The 22966-nt window shown below is 41.7% G+C and overlaps 1 protein-coding gene across 1 annotated transcript in view; it reads right to left on the minus strand.

Annotated features, from left to right (window-relative positions):
• SOBP (sine oculis binding protein homolog) overlaps positions 1-22966 on the minus strand; it is a 115940-nt gene that overhangs the window by 88039 nt on the left and 4935 nt on the right. Inside the window, exons 2-4 of the mRNA XM_009820633.2 lie at positions 18311-18449; positions 16259-16444; positions 3982-4133 (exon numbers count right to left, since the gene is read on the minus strand). Of these exons, the coding sequence (XP_009818935.1) occupies positions 3982-4133; positions 16259-16444; positions 18311-18449 (477 nt within the window). The remainder of the gene's footprint in view (positions 1-3981; positions 4134-16258; positions 16445-18310; positions 18450-22966) is intronic.

The raw sequence follows: 22966 nt of genomic DNA on the forward strand, positions 1-22966 counted from the left end.
CTGGATCCAATTATGAATCCAATCGTTCCCTTTAAATTTAATATTCAGAGATTTGGTGGTCTAGTGCTTTTTGCCCTTATGTGCCTCTTTGGTACTTAACTTTATATTAGTTGGCCTATAAAATTAAATCTCTAAGGAAGGGAGCATCAGAACAGCTCCAAATCTTAAATCTTCAATTACAGAACATTAGTATGAAATGCTCCTGTTTCCTGCAATGCTTAATTGGTATTATTATGCACAACAGGTTAACATTATACAGTAGTTTGTTATCTGTATTTTACTATGCATACTAGACCAAACAGGAGCGGGAATGCAGATTTGGGTTATTTTTGTTCAGGGGTGGTAGTGGTATTTTTAGTTTTTTTCTAAATCGAATCTAGTCTAAATACTTCGCTTTTTGCCTAATGGGGTAAAAGCCCCAGTTTTTTTCTTTATTTATTTCTGGTAATTTAAATAAAATTACGCCCTGCGGGGAGACCCATTATAATTTCAAAACATATATATTTCTATTCTTGCAAGGCATGGTTGCTAATATAGCTAATTTTAAATGGTCATGACTGCAGGATACCTGGGGCAAAATTTGCATTTCTTACGAGAAGAGCAACTTACAATTGCACAAGTCTTTTTCCTTAAAAACTCTCTGTCCCAGCCATGAAGCTCCCTGCCAACCCCGGCTACGTACGGATGCACAGAGTGCAGGGGCACAGCTTCTGGAGCACAAATGGACACAACTCCGCTGGGAAAAAAGGCAGGAAGGACTGATGTGCACCTCCGACTAAACTGCTTGGGTTCAAATGCTCCCGAGGCCAGTAAGGTATCGGCTTATTCCAGTGCATTGCTACTGATGCTAAACCTACTGCAGGAGAGGGCTGGGAAGGAGTTAGAGGTTGGGAGCAGTCAGTGCCCAGCTAACCTGGGGCATTTTGGAGCAGTTCTGTTGCTCTCCAGGGACACTTCAAGGTGGTCTCATGCCAAGCCTTCTCCCAGCTGTGAATCTGTGGGCATGCATCGCTTCAGCGTGCATTTGCCCTGTGTACGGGAGAAGATTTTGTTATTAGGATGACGACAAAAGTCCTAATTCTGAACACAGCAATTGGCATTCAGGGATGGATAATTTGCAGCATTACTTAGCGCTGTTTTGAGACATTAGTGATGACTTATTCTTTACTGTTTAAACAGTCCTGTCATTTTAAGCAAGTGCTTATTACAGCACTTCTTATCTAGGGGAGGGAGGGAAGACTGCTTAACGCAATCCATTAGGAAATTCAAGCCTTAAATGAAGTGACCACAAAGTCCTATCAGCTCCCAGAAATGCAGCAGCTGTACATACTTAATGTCATACAACACTATAATGTGGCGGAGATCCGTTGTTTAAAACATACATAAGGCAGGTGAAACGTGACTATTTTACTCCTCTGTTTGAAAAACAAGAAAGTGTAGAGTGGCATAACTTCTCAAATACATAAATAAGCATTAGACTCACGGAGAAGACAGGTATGCTGTTGGACTAGTAGTAACAGATTAAAGGTCAGTGGTTAAATCTGAAACTATTGCAGCCTTGTTCCTTTGATCTTGTTCCTCAAAACCCCACTCTAACAGGTGAAGTGCAAAGCAAGAAGCATGAGGGTCTGCTGAATTCTACTGTACCTGTCTTAATTTAACAGCAGCATTTCCTAAATATTCTGTCCCCTGATCATCTAATGCCATAAATACACATGCAAGGGGCAGCTCCAGATTTCCCCTGCTGGGTCAGATCCTGTGCAATTCCAGATTCCACAGGTGCAAAGAGGAAGAAAATTTGACTCGCTGGCTTAGCTTTGAAGCAGAGCCAATGCAGCAACCAACATGTTAACAATTGTATGTTATCTCACCATGTTTTGCCAAGTCCTCCCATGACATTTTGTTAATTTGCAACCTCTTTAGTGAAGAATAGGACATTTCACTGGGACATGATGGTATATGACAAGATTAGGAAGGAACATCTATTGTTATTTAGATACATACAAAATAATGAATGCAGAGAGCTTTCTGGATGGAAATAATTCAGCACCTTTTAGCTTCCAGAAGAAGTTAACAGAGGTGTAGGAGAGGGAACCAGGGGGATTGAGATGCTCTAATTCATCCTTTCTCATAATACAAGGACAAGGAGGCCTCCAACAAAGCACACAGGTAATGAACTGTAAGTCAGGTGTAAGGGAACTTTTTCACATATTGCCTGGCTGATAGAATTCATGGCCATAAAATATTACTGAATCCTACTACTCAGGGGTTAGCAGAAGGTTGAAGTACTGCTATGCATTATGTTAACATGTATTTATTTGTATTTAATAAGGGATCTAAACCACCTACTTCAGGATCTAAGCTGTAGATGAAAGAGAATCCATCATGAACTGGTTGTTCTTTCATCTGTGTCCCCAAGGTTTCCTGAATTATCTGGTACTTATCACTGCTGGACACACAGGACCACCTAACTAGGATCACTGACAATGCCTCCATTACTATAAACTGTCTTACCCATGTATATTTGTGACTGAAAGTCACGGGAGCATCATCTGACAGTGATCTGGATCCCATCACCCCAGAGAGTCTTACACATTGTAAGGCACATTGAACTGCATGTGCATAAACGTGCATGTGTGCACGTACACATACATCCATGGGAACTTATTTTCAACTGAGAAGCATCTAAGGAGCATGTATTTCCCTCCTCTACACTTTTGCTAGATAAAAAGGATGTAAACACCACTCCTTGCAGAAGACTCACGTGACTTTAACTTGCCTGTCTGCTCCAGTAGACATTATGAGCTTGATTCTCCAAGACTGCCACTAAAATTCCACTCTACTGATTTTTGCAACCTAATTCTTCAGGCATTTTTTTCCTTTTTTTTTTTTTTGGCAGGACGATGTGACCCGCATTTATAAAGGAGGGTAATTTGCTGTTACATTGCATCTTGAATCTAGGATGCATATGTACTTATTTGTTATTACCACAGACGTAAAAGACCAGATTTAGAGAACTGAATTCAGTTTGAACTCGACAGGCTTTGAATGTTCTGTAACATGAGGGGAAAATGGCATCATTTAGAAAACCAAAATGTAAAGGGTTTTATAAATAATAAACATTTCTAAGACAATAAAGGCTACCCAAAGACTCACACTATCAAGCACCAAAAGGACACAGGTACTTTTTCAATAACTAAAAATGCTGGAGCGTTCCTTCGTTATTTTTCTTTAAATGATATATCGCACATTCTGCTGCAGAAAAACAGCTGCTGAAGTAACCCAGAGGGCATTTTCAAGCACTGTACTTCAGTGATTACAGCAATTTTTGTAGACATTCAATATTAGGATTGCATTCTAATTTTAGACAGAGTTAAATTTAAATCGAGTAGGAAGGGTTTTCACGCTACTCTAAATGTTCTAACATTGCTTACCCCAACCCAAAAACTGCAGAGTGTCTGAATTTTGCAGCAATGATAATTTATTAGTAACGATACACTTTAAAAGAATGAAACTAGAGCTCACTAGCAGCAGTGGGAAGTTGTCCACTACCGTGATGGGACCCAGACTTAGGCCCTAAAAGCATTTACCAACTGGCCATGATCCCAATGCCATAGGACTTAGTGACACTGTCATACGTAACCCTCCTCTACTCTATTTCCATGATACCTCCTCTTAGTTTTGTATATGTAGCAAGTATCCTGAGACTCTAAGGCCAAATTGGGACTCTTCTGTTAATGCTTGTTAGTATTTAAATTCCCTGACTCTCACAAAACCCAAGCATCGAGCTGAAGGAAACTGAAAGAAACAAAGTTAGTAAAGGGCTGACAGTCCAACAGACAATACAGATGGAAAGTGGAGGGACTGGGTGAAACAGAGAAAACAAAAGAAAAGAGCTTCTATTAGATGCTAAATGAGACCCAGGCTGGGCCTGATTAAAGCTATGTCTATGTAGGTTACATCTTTCCTTATTTCTCTTACCTTGTTTCTCTTGAAATATGCTCTTCGGCAAGCTGCAAAGCACTTCTCGCTGCAGAAGCATTTCACTTCACTTCCCATACTCAGGGAATAGCGCTTGATTCCAACTTTCTGGCACCAGGCACACATTATTTGTACATTTGACACATCATCTTCTACAACAAAAATATAAGAACAATGTTTACATGAGATGCAAACACCTTCCTCAGACATCTGCACACTTACTCTTAGATACAACCAGCACCAGCTCATCTTATCTCTAACTTCCTCACTGTCTGAGAGCAGAAGTGTGAATGCCTGTGATCACCAGCTTCGTCCTCAGGCAGCCGGTGACCTGTGCCAGCCAGGCTCGGCAGATTGGCAAAGCTTCTAAGATGGCTGGAAAAGATTCTTAGCTTAAAAAACAGTGCATTGCTGAAAAGCTCTGGCAATCTCAAGAGCTTTTTGGCATGTCTAGGAGTGCACAACTCTTTACTAAATAAGTAACCAAGACTAGAGGCTTAATGAGTATTGCTGCTTTGTTCCTGTTACTTACAGTCTGTTGTAGTGAGCCCCTGAGATGTTCTGCTCAGCAAGCTGGTGATAAAACACACTCGGAAGGTACTGCACCAAGGCAGGTCTCTAACAAGAGCCCTCTTCTAAATAAGAAGGAACGTGAAATACCCCTTTTCCGCATTGTTTCGAAATACTGATTAGCGTACAATACGGGGAGCTTTTGTGTGAATCTAGCACTCACAGAAACACAGACTCGAGCAAAAAGGAAGATGCAGCACCGTGGTAAAATCTGCTGGGTTACTTTCCAGTCGTTATGCTCACCGGTCAAATTTTAATTCAGGCAACTCCCAAACCTCTTTCAAGCTCTTCTCTAACGTGTGTTACAAATGTGGCATGTATGCCTTCTGCCATGTAAAAAAACCCCAGGGCTTATTACTAAAGTGCTAGCAATATCCTTGTGTGGTCATCATTCCCACCCCAGCTTCACAGACAGGGCAGGGAATAGTTAAGCCTCCTAAACAGACTAAGACAGTAAGTTAGCAGGAGTCTTTCTGACTTAATACTTGCAATTCTTCAGTTCTTATGTCCAGTCTACAACACAGCGTGACCTTTCAGTTACAGACAGCAGCCATTGTCTAACTTCTGGAAAAAAAAAAATCCCCGAAGACTAATTGTTAAAGCAGTTCCTGATCCATGAGCTGTGGAGAATTCATAGCTCAGAGACTCTGTCATGCAGCCATCCCATTTCCCTATAAAGGATTTGTTTTTGAAGCTACGCTGTCATCGTTCTGTAAAATTATTGGCAAACTAATTTTTAGCAGAGTGATTTGGCTCCTTTCCCCGGCTATCATAACTCAGAACTACGTGCTGCATTTTATTCACCTTAACGGAATAAATATTGCCAGTTTAATAACTTTTTTCCTTCCACAAATTGTGTTATGATTTATAGCTACAAATAAAATTGTACAATGTAAAATAATGACCTTTTAGTTTTAATCAGACTATCTACCTTTAAACCTATATTTAAGGCTAAGTTATAACACAGATTTGTGTTTAATGTATTTTATCACTTACCCTTTAGAGTGGGATTTGCCAATATTATAAATGCTTTCGTATACTGAACATCTAGGGAAATCAAAACAATTTGGCCAAAATTATCACTAACCGTCTATAGGGTCAAGAAGCCTGCTCTTGAGCTGGTTGTAATCTCAGCCAGGCACACAGGAGCGCAGGGTGTTATGGTGATGTTGCACAGTGTCGTCACAGCTTTCTCTCCGGACCAGTCTTGGCCAGGATGCTAACTACTCCAGTACAGCCCAAGAGCTCTTCCCCCCATTTTTATCCTGAGCCATTTGAAGTACTAAGCTTTTACAAAGGTGCCCTGATTCAGCTACTTTTGCACCAAAATAAACCAATTCCTTACAGACTGAACTTGCCCCTTTGAATGTATCAGGACAACAGAAGATCCTGTGAACCAAAGGAAACAGATGGCAACCTCTTGTTTCAGGTAACAGCAACATATATTCTCCTACTGATAAGAAGCAATTTATCTCTGGAAAATAGAAGATCTACCAGCAATACCTTTCTAATAGCCTTCATTTCTGGTGAGAGTAACTGTCATAAAAGAAAAAGAAAATTGCCAAGCTGAAAGAGAGTTCACTGGCAAAGTAGGTGCTGGCGTAGCTCTTTTTGAAGCAGGTTGGCTCATCTGGGGCACAGTTTTTAAGGAGAAGCACAGAGCTCCATCACTGGGATTCTCAGGGGCTTTCATACATGAAAGGGGAAGCACCTCAGCTATCATTCAACTCCTGTTCACTGACACACATGAACTGTCTCCCATAGGTGATCAGAAAGACCACACAATTGTCCGTTTTCAATCACACAGCATCCCAGCAGCAGTAACAGCTGTTTACGTGGAAAAGCCGCATTACACACTTCTCTGCAGGAGGTTACGCAGGATAGTAAGGCTCAATCCACCTCCTTCTGCCAAAGACTTCCTCTAAGATAGATTCTGGCAAGAAGAGGAGAGGAGGGGAAGAGGCACCTACTCTGCCAAGTTGTTGTCTTCCCGTGCCCTGACCAGCAGAACGGCACCACCACCTCACGGAGGAATCCTTTAAAGCAATATTGCTTCACTTGTGTTCCATGGATCTGACAGGCAATAAAACAGCAGAAAACGGTCTACAAACTACTACTTCCAGCCACTGTCTGCACTTCCAGGAAGAGACAGCTGATATCCAGGAGGCATCATCAACATTAATCAAAATGTTCATCATTTTGAAAGAAGGAAGGGAGAAAGGGAGGGAAGGAGTCTGCCTAAATACAAAGAACTTCAATTATTTCTTTCTTCTACTCCCTTCTCGCCCCAGTCATCAAAGAATGGTCACATACAATATAATCCTTTTAATAGTAGAAGTAATGATAAAATTAGATGCCCCTTCCATTTAATAGACTCAGGAACAGTGCTACAAAAGGATTAGCTGAGTACGGCCATGTAAAGCAGCCAGGAAACAGCAGCACTTCAGAAAGGGGTTCGGAGCATGCACTTACTGGAACAGTACGCTAATATGTCAGGTTTTAAGTCATCTTTGCTCCCTCAGGTGTAGGTTTGCCCAAGTCAATTTTTGATGCAACTTCTTGTAATGCAGTTCATCAGGTGAAAAAAGAAAACATCCAGTATCACATGACTAATTCCCCACGGACCATCAACAAGAGCCCTGTGCAGCCCAGTGGGAGGAAGACTTGCTCTAAAATCAAATCCTTTCTTTCAGCTTCAAGTGAAGCTAAGAACGGCAGGGAAAAGGACCCTTTTTTGGTACCTGGGATAGGTACAGAGCCATGGCCTACGGTCTATGGATGTGGATGACAGCTGGGGACAATGATAAAGGTCCAAACCTGATCGCGTGCTTTCCTTCTTGACACTGGTTGTGGTGGAGGTCTGAGCAGATGTTGTGAAAATAACTAATAGGGATGTTTCATTACAGTGTATGAAGTTTAGTGACTGAAAAAGAGCACTGCAAAATTAACGGAAAGGTAATAGTCCATGTATTTCTACCATTACAATCCACAGCAGTGGGAAGCAAGAACTTAAACTCAAAACTTTAAGACTGTGTGAAATAAGAAAAGCCAAAGCCTTGTGATTTAATTGCTGCCTGTTGCTAAACACAAACTGGAATAATCTGAAACCAGAAATTCATATCTTCCATTCAAGATAAAATTCCTCTTGCTTTTTCACAGACCTTTGTTTTGTAAGGCCAAATGCTTTAAAAATCACTTTACCGGACCTTTGCCCTTCTTTCAGGAAAACGTACCAAATCCCCGTCCCCCAAGCACTCAGCAAGAAGAACCTGCTGCGACAGGAACACGGGGAAGCGGGGAATTTCAAATCCAGTAGTCTGAGACTGCTTATCTGTCTTGAATCTTTATTCTAATCTTCTTCTGATTAGATCTGCACTAAGAACGTTTCTCCACAATAACTGCATCGGTATACTACATCGGCAATGTTCTCCTTTGCTCACAGACAAACTTTCGCTGGTAGTTTAGCTCAGCGTATCCGCTTGAGTAACATGAGCTCATCCTGACAACGTGCCTATGTCCATCATGTGAGGTCTCGCTGGAGCAGCTCTTCTGATGAAGATCATTCACCATCACTTTCAGGACTCACATAGCTAGGCTGACATGTTTGTAAAGTATGAAAATAACATTTGCATGTCCTGGTGCAGATCATTTTGAGGTGAAAGAAAATATTTTTTAACAACAACTGTATTTTTTTCTCCATCTGGGCTTGCAACTTTATGACCTGCTCTTGCAATGTACTTAGCGTGTTCTCAGATCTGTCACGCTTGTGACAGGTGAGACAAAGGAATTCGCACAGAGACAACTGAATAGTAACAGGAGAGTTTTCAGCAGAACATCTGTACCGCTATCTTCTATAATTACACCAGGTAATAGAAAGACATATTCCTTTCACATACAGTACAAGACCTGAATTTCCAGCCTCTGCTTTTCTGAGTTCTCAACTCTTCATAGGGACAGCTATTGAGGGAGTTCCAATACTGTGTTTTTCTGCCCCTGGGTTGTGTCATTACAGGTGGAAGAAGTACTCCCTGCACCTGCCGCACAGATACTGTTCAGATACATCTCCTTGTGGTTTTCAGCCTGCGTATTTTTCATAATGAACAATGCAATAAACATGGAGTGTTTGCAGTCTTAAATCATGCTCCCAAAGGAAGCAGTTTGTATAACAAGATAAAATTATCACATTATAATAACTAAATATGCATCAGTCTAAAGCACGCTTCAATTAATCATCAAAAGTTTGCACCGCCTCTTTAGGTCTTAATTAAGCAGAATGTTTGGGGTTTTTTTTTTTCCTTTCAAACCAGCGTGAAGGAGCTGCAGAAAATTGTTCCTCTTAAACCCAATGAGCAGCAGTTTACACTAATCGATCTTATATGGAGCCATAATTTGGAAAGGTGGGGCGAAAAGATGGAAAGCAACGAGTACAATAGAGTAAATCCATCATGTACAGTTCTGTCTCTTTATCTAAGCAAACCAGCATGGCCTACAGTGTTTAGGAGGATGATCCTAAAATCCCTACAATTCTGGAGTTAAATACTGATCAGTTTACTAACTTTTAGGCCGCAACATTCTACTAATACCGTCTTGAACTAACTCATATGCATTTTCAATTTTAATTCCAGCTTCAAGAATTTGGGTGAAACTAAATGCAGCTACAGCTCTAATACTGCAGATTACGATGACCCATGGGCAGGTACTCCAAAACCTTACTTTCCACATGTCCTTGCAGGAAATTCAGCTGGAAATGCTCAACTCTTCCAGCAAGAAGAAAATACCACTCCTGAAAGTGCCCAAATGTAGTACTGAAGAAGTCCTGTTGTATAGAAGGAAGACCAGGAGGGCACAGGGTTCGGGACTGAGGTATCAAAGGGTACGTCCCCTGGACTGAGTGAGCCTGTGTGAAACCTGTACATTGGCTGTGGTTGTATCTGTGATCTGATACAGAAAATATTTTGACACCCCATCCCTCCCTGGTGTCTCCCCGCTGCCCACCTCTTCCTGGCATGAGTTTCCTTCTACCACAGCTATCAGAAGCCATGTCTCCCCCCTACTGCTTTCTTCTGTTTTCCTCTCTTTTTCTCTTCGCTGCGTCCCACCCCCTCACACAGGCAGTTTGGATCCCAGGGTTTTTTGGGGGGAGCTAGAACAGCCCTTTTACCCCATGCTGGGAACTGCACTCAATCCACTGGCATACATCTTTAAATATCTTAGCTGCTTTCACTTCTAATGAAAAGCTGCAAAACTCCCTTTTTAAAGACATTAGACCTTAACTTGACTCTCGTTTCTGCAGCATTAACAATAAGGGCTCACTGTTTTCACCGGGACCTGCCAGGATTTCAGAATGGTTAATTCTGAGTTACCCGCCCACCGCTCCTGAAACCCCGGCTTGCCATTGAAGAAAAACAAATAGCATGTATTCAGATTTTTCATCCCAAAGCAGTTCCAGAGGTTGATGTTCCCAAGGAAGGCAGAAGCACCATTACAGTCATTTTTCTTACATCCGAGATGCTTTATGTGATTAATCTCAAACTAAAGAATGAACAAAACTCCTGAGACATTGCTGCAGATCCTCTTGTGATAGCACTTAAGTGCTGATCCTCTAAATAGATGGGGTGTGTGACAAACTTAAGGTACAAAAAGTACCTTGGAAGAAGTAATTACAAGAGGAAGATTAAAAAAATAGGGCTGACAATAGAAAGCTTGCTACAACCATTGCTATGGAAATACCTCCGGGGCTCTACAGTGCATTTCCTTTTAAGGACCAGTCTCTTGAAGTTCGCTACTCTGCCAATAAAGCAAAGTGTCCCAGCTCCTTTTAAAAAATCATTTTGGGGAATCACGGCTTGCCTACGTTTTCTATGCGTGAGTTGAGGCACATTCTCACGCGTAGTTCAGTAAGGACTGAATGCACAACACAAATAAAAACTGGCATTTAGGCAGGTTTTAAACATGCAAACAAAAAAGCACCTATTTCAGCTAATAGGGGGGGAACTCCCTGTGTATTTTGAATATATGCTATTAAAGCGCATACATGGACTTTGTGATTTTCTTTTTAGCACAAAGGAAACGTTTGGCCCTCCACAGAGAACAAAAGGCATCAACAGCGGGCTAGATGGGGCAGGCATCCTGGCAACCATTGGCATTTTAAAACCCAGGCACTAATAAACATACGATCAGTGTAAATTAGATGATGTTTCAAACTGAAAACAAGAGAAAGAATTTGAAGAGTAGTGACTATAGGATTTGTTGCAGTGGTCTTTATTAGAGAGCTAAACCTGCAGTTAGAGAAATTGTAATGCTGTTCAGCAACCAGAACAAGATTTGGGAATTACTGAAGTGGGATCCAGAGCGTAGTAAAATGAAAGTCTCCTCAATATACAGACTTAATTAGATCTGATAATATGGTCTTTATTTAAGGAAAACTGCCACTGGGTTCTGCTTGGAATCAGACTTCTTGGTAATGCAGTCATAGAACCAATTCCTCGGTGAATTTAGAAAGATGATCTTGGAATTCATTTTTACTGCCCTGCTAACTACCATTTAAAACTTCTTTTATGCTTCCAGATTCCTCCAATACAATTTAAATATTGAGAGAGTTTACAGCAGGCACTTCCAGAGTGTTCACAAGGCAGGGACTCTGCTTAATCCCATGTGTTGCACCAAGTTACTCATGTGCACTTATATTTACAAAAACATCCCGTAAACTTTAATTCTAAAGTTATGTTAAGCTATAACACAGGAAATCACTCATTCCTTTCTATAAAATACCTAATTACTTGCTTTAGTATTTGAATATGACATTTCCTTGCCAACTTAGATCACAGGCCTATTTTACACGGTAGTCGGCACTGGAAATGCTTCTGCTCCTCTTTTAAGACATTTTGCCTCACCAGATACAGTTCCTCCAGCCCATTCCTCCCTCACTTTCACGAGTTTCTGATAACTTTTGGTACAACCCCAATCATTATAATTTGGAAATCACTGAACCAAACTCTATGTAGAAACACTCATCTGCGGGTTGGAGGATTTAAATCCCCTTTCCTTTCCCAAATGTACTCATTATCTTGTGAAAACCCTGGGAGGGAGCATTATTTTTCCTTTGTACTTCTTTCCCCTGTGGAAAGCTCAGTCAACTGCACGGTATCACCCTCTCTGCCTCCCCTTCCACCCTGTCCCTTGACAGTGAGCTCCCCTCGCAGCGCAGCACGGCAGGGAGAGGGTTCTTGTTTGGGATGCTTCGAACAGCAGACGCGCTCTGTGCATCGCTGGTGCACAGAAGGAGGCAGGAAAGGGAAGGGTTTTGCCGACTCCCATGCTCAAAGGCTAGACCAACCAGCAGTTGTACCTCCCCTGCCGAGGCAATGCCATGGGGATCACAAGAGAAAGTAAACCAAAGAGCACTCTTAAAAAAACGGGGAAACTGAGACACTGTAGCCTCCAGCAGGTGCCAGGGGAAGGAGGCAGCATGTTCTTGCCTGCATTGAAAGAATTTTTTGCATTCTTCTTTGACTACTCCTGATTTTAGCCTTCCTTCATCCCATGTAACAACAGCCGTCCAAACTTGTCTGAGCGAAAGGGCAGAGTCACCCTAAGTGCCCTCTCAGATTTACTCTATCACTAAGGGCTGTAGAGTAATAGTTAGGGGGTTTGCATGCTGCATACTACGGCCACATACCCTGCACAACTGTGGTGGGATTTTTATTTCTAGATCGTTCCTGGATGCTGCACTTCTGTTCCTTGCTATTTCTATGGAATTTTTTAATTGGAAAAACATACTTTCTTTACGTTGCTGTGTAGAAAACAAGAATCTCCTAACAGCAAGCACAACTAATCTTAGTATCAGTTTGTTGCAATGGGTTGTACTCGAGACTAACCCTGAAGATCACTCAGAATCTGCTGCTGGCACTCAACGCACCCTACCAGCCTGCTGGGCAAGAAAGACGGTTATCAACCACAAGGAGACTATTACACCAACTCTCTGGAGGCTGCATTGATTTCTTATTTGCTTCCAGATGCAGATCAGATGGCTGATGTTGACTGATAAAGTCCCACTTGATTTGGCCACTGCCTGAGTGTGGTCCATCTGCCTGGTGGTGCAGATCAGCGGAGTGCTCTTGCAAATAGTCTGGAGATCCGAGTAACTGGCATCCTTCTTGTGGAGGCTTCCCATCACTGTATTTAGCATCCTCCACTGATATGCCATAACCTGAGTCTGTAGACAGTCAGTGCACCACATAGGGCCCAAGAGTTTAACTCAGCCTTTTTCGGGTGTATTTCCAGGGTACAGCAAGGCGAGAGTGCCTTTATTAGAGATGTTTATATTTGGCTTATTTTTACCTAATATTTCATTTGACTAAAACAGACAGCTGAACAGCTTGGAGATAAAATTTTAGTCAGACTGCTCAAAATTCTTTGGTTTTCAAAAGAAAAAAAACACTTTACTGTAAAATAAGCATGAGGGGAAAAAAGGTAATTTTGTTAACTGTTCAAGGTTTTAGCCTGTTCATACCAAATATGAATGCAGATAGGACACTGTTCAAAGTTTTCCAGCATGCTCAATCTGCTGAAATCTTCAGTGACTGCTTCCTAGACATAGTTCAGGATCAGTACTCCCTCCTCCTCCTTCTCGAGCTGGTAGCTGTTTCTGATACCAAGAATCACATCTGCCTCCCTGGAAATCCTGTTTCCCTTGGCTTCCTGACTCTGTCTTCCCCCAGTGCTTTTTCTACCTCTGCAATTGCTCCATCAGTGCACATTGCAGAGTATCCTTTCAGTTTCTTCCTTCAGACTTCTATGAGCATCCCCCGTGCTCTGCTCTATCTCTTCTCCGTCTTATCTGCATAGAATCTTATCTGCAAAAATTATTCGACTAATAATTCATTGTGACTGTTTCTTGGATCTGCTTATCCTCTCTGGACCATTGCTCTCCTGTCCAAATGAATACCTCAGCCAGACAACCTCTCTGACACTTCTTTACTGGTGCTGACCCTTCAGTTCAAGATCAATATGGCAAGAATTAAAGTCTTAATAATTTCTCCCCAAGTGCTTGCTCCATATTACTTGCTCAATAACAGTGAACCATACCATCATCTTTCCTGTCCTTCAGGTTCATGATTTAGATACCATTTTCATCTGTGGGCACTCTCTTTTAAGGTATATTTAAATCTTGTAGATTTTTCTCCTGTACAATATCTAAAAGCTTTCCCCATCCATCCACAAAGTCTGGATTCATCCCGCTTCTCAGCATCTCAGTCACTACAGTGCATCACTACCTGGTTTTCTCTCTGGCCTGTAATGTAACCTTGTCCTATGCGTGTCCACTCAAAATGTGCTGCAAAGATCCCTTTCTCTGCCCAGCATTTTAACCTTGAAGCTTTCTCTTGGACTATTTCTGCCTCTCCCTCCTGTCCCCTTCCTTCCTTTATTAACTCGAACAAATGTAAGCTGCTTTCATTCTTGTGGCAGGTCAGTCATAGCCTGTCTCTCCCCCATGCTGAAAATGTTGACTTTCAGCTTTAGCAATTAATGATGTGAGTCTTTTTCATTTGCCTGCTCAACTCAAAGGAGCACCTTTGTGCTGTTTCCAAAGTCGACCCCTGTGCTTGTGAGGGGCTCCGAGAAAACATCCCCAGAGTTACTCTTGTCTGGCTTTGTATCACTCTGAAGTTTTCTGCTTTGATGTAGTGCCCACAAAACGGTGTCAAAGTGCAGTGCCAAGACCACTGCCTCGCACGCTGGCTTTCCTGGCTCCTTTGTACTCCCTTTTCTACTTGTATTCACCAGTTGTTTCTTGCCAGGCTCTTTGGGGTGATCATGACTAGGGCACCTACGCCCTAAGATAAAACAAACCCATTACTACCAATGCTTATTGCAAATCCCACAAAGGTTGTGGTTCTCCTCCCCCTCCGGTCCTCCCAAACTTTGCTCTCTAAAACAAAGGTGGGATAAATATGCTCATCTGCTTAGAAGTCATGGTAATCTAGCGCTCATTACTGATCATGGGATAAAGTCAGAGGAGGCAGAGATTATGCATTCATATCCCCTATGCAAGTAAACCAACAATATTCATTATGAATTAATGAATTAAAAACCTAAAGTTGGAAAGTACTTACAGAAAGCCTTCTCTGCACGTTACCCTTAGAGGTACATTTGAACGCCGGATCACACGTGGTAGGCGGACAGGCAAAGAACAGAAGGCAGTTGACTTGGCCAAGGTTCCCCTGTGTCCACTTAACTACTGTTGCAGTAATTTGTTTTTCTACTTCATAGTTCCATCTCCTCCTGCTTGTTTGATGTCATAAAAATCCAGCAACTGTGGCAGTTTGCACAATGCATGTTACAGCCTTGTGTTCGCGTACCACAAATTCAGCATTCTGGATTCATTCATGACTCAGAGCGGAGGAGAAAATAGCTTGGGATGGCACAAGCCCTTGATTAAAGCTTTAGGGCCAAATCAACAACAGCTGAGGATCCAGCCCATATGGCCCGAGATCTTTAGCTGTGTAAAGGCTGCAGGAATGGGCCCAAATAGCTTTGGTAATTAGCAAATATCGTATAAAATAGATGAAAAGTCTTTGGCAGGGAACGCATATTGAATAACATTTGAAAATTATTCATAGCATATTAGTATACTTCTTTAGAGATAAAACTCAATGGCATTAAAATAATTTGGGAGGAGCAACTGTTGTCTATCACATGACTGTCAACAGGCAAACACTTTCTTGGACCACTTGGTATTTTACAGTTACTTTCAGTCAATGCAACGAAGGGCAGAGGTGACCTGGGACCTGATGCTACAAGCTGTTCTGCCTCTGCAGAAGCATCCTCACACCTGGTAGGGACTCTTTAGCCGAGCTGCCTCCCTGCGTGCAGAGAGCTACCGTTCTTGGGTAGGTATTGCAGGTCACCCTGTACTCCTTGGTGCCTCGGTCACCCAAAAGCACTCCGAACAACACCCAGGGACATCCATGGAAGCAGGACTGAGCCTGCTACTATCTAAATTCACCAATTATCACACTGTGTACAGCAGTAAACAATAACACAGCAATTAATCACACCGGTGTAGCTGTGAGAGTTACTTTCACAGATTACGGTAAGCAGCATGCAGTGTGGAATAAATCATTTTTCATGCAAACTCTGAGGAATGGCATGTTATAAAATCACTCCCGATAAAAACCTAATGAAAATGTAAAACATCTCAGTGCAGTCTCCTGGGTAGAGTCAAGATCATATTAAACCCTCAAGAGACAATGGTCAGGGATTTCAATGAGAATCAAGAGACAGTTTTCCCAGGATGAGCTTGTTAACCTGATATAAAGACATGATATTGATTTGATGGCTTTGTCTCTTTCGCTGTTTCCTTTGTGGAGCCTATTTTTAATTTACTCATCTTCCATTAATTTATTTAAAGGCTTATTCATCAGAACAAAATCTTTTTTTTTCCTAAAAGCAGATGTTGTTGAATTGCTGAGAGTATAATCCAGCATGCAGAGTGTCACAAGCAGCACAAGTCTGTTGTCATTGCATTTGCAGAAGTTTTTCAAGAATACTAACAAATAAAGTCACTCTCCCACTCCCTTATAAAGTTCCCTGCGAGTGGTTTTTAAGCATTTTGAAATCAGCCCTCTTACTAAGACGCCATGATCTAGCAATCTCAGAATGTGTCAATGACAGTAACCATTTTTAAATGTTCATTAGGATTTACCTGCTGGTGGCTTTATGAAAGGTGGTGGAATTAATGGGACAATAATAGGTACATTCCCATGATCCTTCGACCCTGCTGGTGAGTCTGAAAGTCCATTTCCTGTGGCAAGCCCTGGGTAGCTTGGGTTTATATTGTACGGTGAAATAACACTGTCCTCAGGTAGTTTTGGTTTTGGCAAAGAATTTTCTGTAAACACAAAGGACACATTATACGGTATAACAAATATATTTCTTAAATGCCCCTACATACTTTCACCAATCTGTTAATTAAATTACTTACTCTAATACAAGAAGAGTGCACAAAAAAACCCAGATATTTTCGCTTTTAAAAAATGGATGCTTTCCAGTATTTTTCAGAAGTGTTCCATGTTTTTAAATCAAACTGACTTTTTTTTTTCCAAAAGGTGGGATTATTTTGTCATGCATATTCTTAGTCTGCCTGATTTAATCAATGACACCCTATTCCTGTCCTTTACTTCCACTGTTCGCATGGTGATTGCACTCAGTATACTGTGACTTCACCAATGCAAGAAGCATAAACTGAAAAATAAAAGAATTCCTAATTCTCTATCAATAATATATGTAGTAGTAATGGAAAGGATTTAAAAGGAACAAATTATTGAAATTACACCAAAGTATGCATGAAATGATGACAGTTATTATTCTAATTCTTTAATCCCAAATCACCTCAGGATTTGTATTTGTAGGAATTTCTCTAATGCACCTCAGTTAGCTATGGGGCAGGACTTAATTCTTATTATTCCTTCTCCTCTCATCTCTCAGAAAAAGAAACACTTTTTTCCCTCCCCTAGACTGCATACTCTAAAAATTTCTACTTGTCACAGGTATTCGACATCTTTGTTTGGTACATAAAACACATGATTTCTACCATGTGTCTATTAAAAAAAGTATGTCATGAATTTCATCAGGCATAGACTGGAATCACAAGTCATTCAACAAAAGATCTATTTATTAAAACAGAAATAAATGAATCACATTACTACACAGGGATAAGTTTCTTCAAAGCTGGCTTAATGACATTTCATTTTCAATGAAAAATAAATATTGATCACCAGTGTCACTATAGAACTAACAAGCTGCAAACATTCAATTTTAATACGATTCGATTGTTTCACCTTACCTCTAATTTTTCCACCTTTTTTCTAGCCATCTCTCCTTCATAACTGGTCTCTCCGCTATCAGCACTCATTGCAACACTCACTGAATACAGTGCTGCTGCTGGCCGCCAGAAAGAAAACCCAAAGACCGCTGCCCACAAATGCAGTGAAAAGTGGCAGTCTAAGAGCATAAAAGCTGCTGCAATTTCCTCACTTTACCTCACCTTTGAGGAACTCTTGTTGGATAAGTCAAGATGCAGCAATTTCCTACTCTTCTCTTCACTCTGATGACAAGTCCCTGCCCATCCCCTGCGACTGAGGAGTCAGAAGGCAGCAACTGAACGGCTGAACAAACAGACCGGATCCCATCCTTCACATTTTGAATCACAAAGACCCAGCACTGTCCCAAACAAATTCCATCCCTGGGGAACTTCTACAGCACTTGCAGAAGACAGTATAGTACTTGCAGAAGACAGTATAGTACAAACATGGCCTTTTGTGAACATTCACACTCGTTCCTACATGTGTTGTGAATATTCCAGCTCAAAATCTTTCAGCATTTTAAAAAGCCATAGGCCAAAAAGCCTTAGTTTTGAAAGCAAAAGGGTTCCTTAAAGCCACGCTGCTAAGAAAGCGCTCAATCTTTTCTCCAGTTGTGAGCAGTTTATTGGTACCACAGGTACATGACTTTCAACTGCCTCACAAAAGGTATTATTCGTGAAGGTATATTAGTAAGTGCCTACTAACAGCAATTTTGTTAAGTGATTGCCCTTGTACCCTATTGGCTTCCTCGTACTAGAAGGCACTCTCCGATACTTCTATGTAAACCAACCACGAAGCTAGCAGCAGAACACGCTTCCCGATCCAAACCAATTCAGAGAGGTTGAGATATTAATCCTTCTTTGCATGAACACAGAAACATGAAGTCTCATTACCTTTGAGAACAGAAATGTGCTGGCGGCTTTCCCCATCTGCCGAGTAGTTCCTGAATTCAATATCTTCTCCATCTTTCAGTTCAACCTTATCATAACCATACCAGCCAAGGAGCTCATTCATAGTGTTTTCTGCAAAGTTCTGAAAGAGAAAAATCACCTACTTATTTATGTAATCAATAACCATTTGGAAGGGAGGACTGCATAAATCGAACCGTATCTGTGCTACACGAGGAAGTGTCAGGTTTGGCCCACCTCCTCAAAGACTAATGTTCGTTTCATAAGTCAAGTGCATAAAGTGCAATGCATTTAAATCTCCGACTGGCACATGTAATTATGACAGAGACTCATACGTCTGTAATTTAAAGAAAATGAAAAGGAGAGTTATTTATGACTTTTGCTCTGGCATTCAGTGTCAGAAATATTTTAACATACATTCGTCACACAAACTTGTCTGTGTTGCCATAAAATATTTAAGACTGCAGTAAGAGAATAACAGAAAACCAGGATTTTTTTCAACCAGCAGTTAATCAATCTTACTGCGCTACAGTCTTTTCAGCTGGAGCAGGTCACTGACACAATTACAGTTTCTTGAGGTGCCCGTGAACCAAATCAAATAAAATCACAGCAAAGACGTTTTTCCTCAGAGTTATAATCCCTTGCATAGTCAAACCACTTAAAAACTCTTCACCCTGAAAGCATTTTACCATAACATTTCATACAAACATCTTTCATATTTACTTAAGAAAATCTTTCTCAGTTTTGCCATATTTCTTTTCAAACCTATTTCCAAGCAGCCGTGTGGTTACATTTTATGTTTGTATGGAAATGCAAAATATGGAACATAACTGTCATAACTCTCAAATTCTATTAAAAACACATCCTCTAGGTCATGTGGCAAAAATATTTCTGTAGAAAATGCTCATTACTGGGCCAGGAGATTTAGTGGAGTAAGTTAAGAAATCTGCAGCCAGGCAACAAAGCTTTCTGAAACCAAATAGTGCCATGGAGCTCTACAGCTTACAGATTTAGGAAACTACCAAAGGAAATCAGCTAATGAATTATTGTGACGGCAAAGATCAGTTTTAAAGTAGTATGACAACTATAAAATGAAATGAAAATGCCACACACAAAGCCTTTCTATTTGGTCTCTGCATTTTTTTTTATTATCACTCTTTCAAAACAAACTCCAAACTTCATTTTCCTGTAAGATCTTGACATCTAAAATACTGCTCCTGACAACCACCATCTCCCAGGACTCTGGCTACCAGCAAAGGAACAAGGAGAATACAACACTGATTCAAAACAAATGGTACATGTCAAATTTACAGGTTGCTAGATTTTGTCTAGTCACTGCTCTAGCTTAATTTTTGAGTGGGAGCAAGTCTAATGATAGAACACAGCAATTCTCCAGTCATTTAAATAAATAAATAAAATTAATCAGATTATAATTGCTTCCGAATTCAAAGCTACAGCAGGCACTCTGCCCCCGAACGTCAGAGCGCTGCACTGCTCCTGGCTCATTCATCACACCAGATTGCATAGGTGTTCCTGTCACTCAAGGAGCGCCGTAAAGCAGCTATAAGCAATAAACACAAGCAATTTGTACTCTTCCAGGAGTATCATCTGTGCAATTGTGCTACAAACACATTTCAGGAAAAGAAAAACCAAAACAAAAACCCCCAGCAGACTCCTGGAGCATCAATTTCCTTTTGTTTTTTCCCCTTCCATTTCCACTTGACCTCCTGCTGGAAGTCTCGATTCCTTGGCTGTCCTGTGCAGCCCCTAATTGCCGGAAAACATTGCATCGTTCCGCCTCTACCTCTAGTGTCAGCGTTATAAGTACGACAGCCCGTTACGTCTGAACGATGTCACCACTATGGTTTGCAACAACGAGTACAATGCAGTGGAATGTGGCTAACACCTACGCTCATTTCTAAAACACATATTTAAACTCTCGTTTGAAGATGCAGTGTTGTAAGCGTTTTAAATACTAGCAAACATGGGAAATCTCTCTGAAGTTCTTTTTGTTTGGTTTTTAGCTTCTTGGAAAACTTCTCTCAGTGCTGGAAGTCCCAACGCACTAACCCATGGGAATCCAACAACGTAACGACCTGGAGACAGGCAGTGAAACCTCGCCACTGCAGCTCACCCAGAATGACTTGAAGGGCTCCGTGGGGGCCTGGAGGCAAGCTCTGCCAGCTTCCCTTGCTTTGCTAAATTTCAACTATGGAGACGCAGCCCTAGAGACTAATCTAGCAAGGTAGAGACCAATTGACAAAGTCTTCCTGACTTAAACCCCATGCAACCAAATTAATTGAGTAGCTCTAAATTTGCCTCCTGTGGATGCTTTGTGTTTTATTTTCACTGTTGATCAACTCAGGCAATGAGTAACTCCTAATTACTTGTTAAGGAATATGTAAGCAAGGCTGTATATATGCTTATTTTTTCCTGAAAATTCACACATGTATATGACTCTTCAGAATCAAGTCAAAGTGATGGTTGGGTTTGTAATGGCACAAAGTTTAAGTACCTTTCAAGTCTCATTTTTACTATCCATGATGAGTGATGCACAAAAATGAACACTCATAATGACAAAAATACATTTGATTTTTAAATTACCCATCACAGAGACGTGACCCTTAAAAAAAAAAAATCACTGTGGTCTTTCCTACTAACTTCAATGAGAGTACAATGAGGTTGCATACTAGCAGTAACAAAAGTAAGCACCTTTTTAACACTGTGATTTCTCAACAAGGATGCTTGGATAAAAAAAACAATTAAGCCATTCTCCTTCATAATTTATTTTACCTATTACAATGATGCTGATCACTCTTAATCCTATTTTCCCAGTGACAAACAGCCAGGGCTTCATTACACAGCACTTTATACACAGCAAACCAAGAGGATGATCCCATCCTTAGCAAGCTGGTAGTCAAAGCTGAGAAATCTTTTCTTCCACACTAACTCTCTCGCATAGATGGGCATCCACAGAACTACGACATCACCTTCCCTCAGACTCCTGACTACAATATCCATTTGCAGCGATGTCTAACATCCTGTCAGTCAAGATGATGATCACACAGGTCATGTCCTTGCTGAAGCCGCTGCCCCGAAGCTGACCACTATTAATTACTTCATTGTTTCTATGTATCCTCCCTTCTTCCATTTCAATGGCAGGCCCAATCTACGTGGTTTCAAGATACGGTAACAAGACGGAATTTGTAAAGACCAGTGTGGTGGCAATAGTCAAAACACAAATGATAAGATGAGACGAGACAATTTTTCTCTGTGTGAATGCGGGGGGGTGGGGGGAGGCAAAAAAGCCCAGTTCTTGATGAAGTTAAGGAAAGGAAGCAAGCTAATTAATACACAACCTGTACATGCAGAGCAGAACCTCACTGAAAGATGTACAAGCTTCAAAGGCTTAGTGAAAGGAAGGGCGATGATTGTAACAATGGTGCTTGAGAAAAGCAAGAATGTGGGACCTGAGGTTGGAGCAGGAGAGCAGAAGAAGCAGAGATGAAGCAGGCTAGACAGGAACCAACTGAACTGAGAGATGATGGACCTGCCAAAGCCCAGGGAGAAGCAGATGTGAAGACAAGTGTGGATGGCCAGATGGAGGATATGCAAGGAGCTGCAATTCCAAGCTTTTGCAGGAACAGGATAGCAGAGGCACTGAGCTAGTCCACACCTACTTTCAGACTCATTCCCTGAAAGTATGTGAAGGGTCTGCAGGATGGAGGCTGCCACCCCAACACCATAGCCCTGCCAGAGGGCTGGGATGATGTGAAAGACCAGTGCACCAGGGAAGACCTTGCCCATCATCAATAAAATCCCAAGTCAGCAGTCACGTTGCTAAGCTGGGACCCTTGAGCCCAGAGCAAATCCCGCCAAACCCAAAGGGAGCCCTGCAGGGGTCCGTGGATTTCACTGCAAAATTACAGCATGGAAGCTAACTTCGCCCTGCCGGGAGGCAACGCTCAGTCCCCTGCAGGGAAACCGAGAGACGGAGCCCCGATGCCGCTCACAGTGTGGGCCAGCATCAGAGCTGAGAAGACAAGCACAGAAATCCTGCCCCGCGTCCTTCTGTGCTCACACCGCCACACCACGCTCGGCCTCTTGTGCGTGCACCAAGCAGTCAGGCTCCCGAGCCTGCGCTGGAAACACGGATAACCTCTTCAGCTGCCAGCACACCCAGGCAGTCGGTTAACATCCCACCAGAGCCAAATCTCCTGTGCTCCTCTAGCTGACGGTGCACCATCGCAGCTGCCTAACTGCCGGGGCATTCACTACGGCTGCAGCACAACCAGCTCATCCCTGCCAAAGAAACCAGCCCAAAAATGCTCCAGTGGCCCCAGACACACAACACCGCCAAAGCCCTCCCTTTTTAATAGACAGCAATTCTTTTTTTGCCCCCTGCTAAGTCCCAAACCACTTATCACCACTGCAGGGCAATGTGTAATTTGCATGTTTTAACTGTATGATTTCTCTATTCTTGTACTATACAGAAATATCTTCCCTCCTGGAAGAGCCAGGATAACTAACTAACTATTATGCTCGTTGGTATTTTGACTAAAATTTGCTTCCTATTCACGGGAAAGATGAAGAAGAGTGTGTTGACTCGCCAGACTGTGGTTTCTCTCCTTTGTGAGACTG

Source organism: Gavia stellata, chromosome 2 (assembly GCF_030936135.1).
Source record: "Gavia stellata isolate bGavSte3 chromosome 2, bGavSte3.hap2, whole genome shotgun sequence".
In the NCBI taxonomy this organism is placed as follows: domain Eukaryota; kingdom Metazoa; phylum Chordata; class Aves; order Gaviiformes; family Gaviidae; genus Gavia; species Gavia stellata.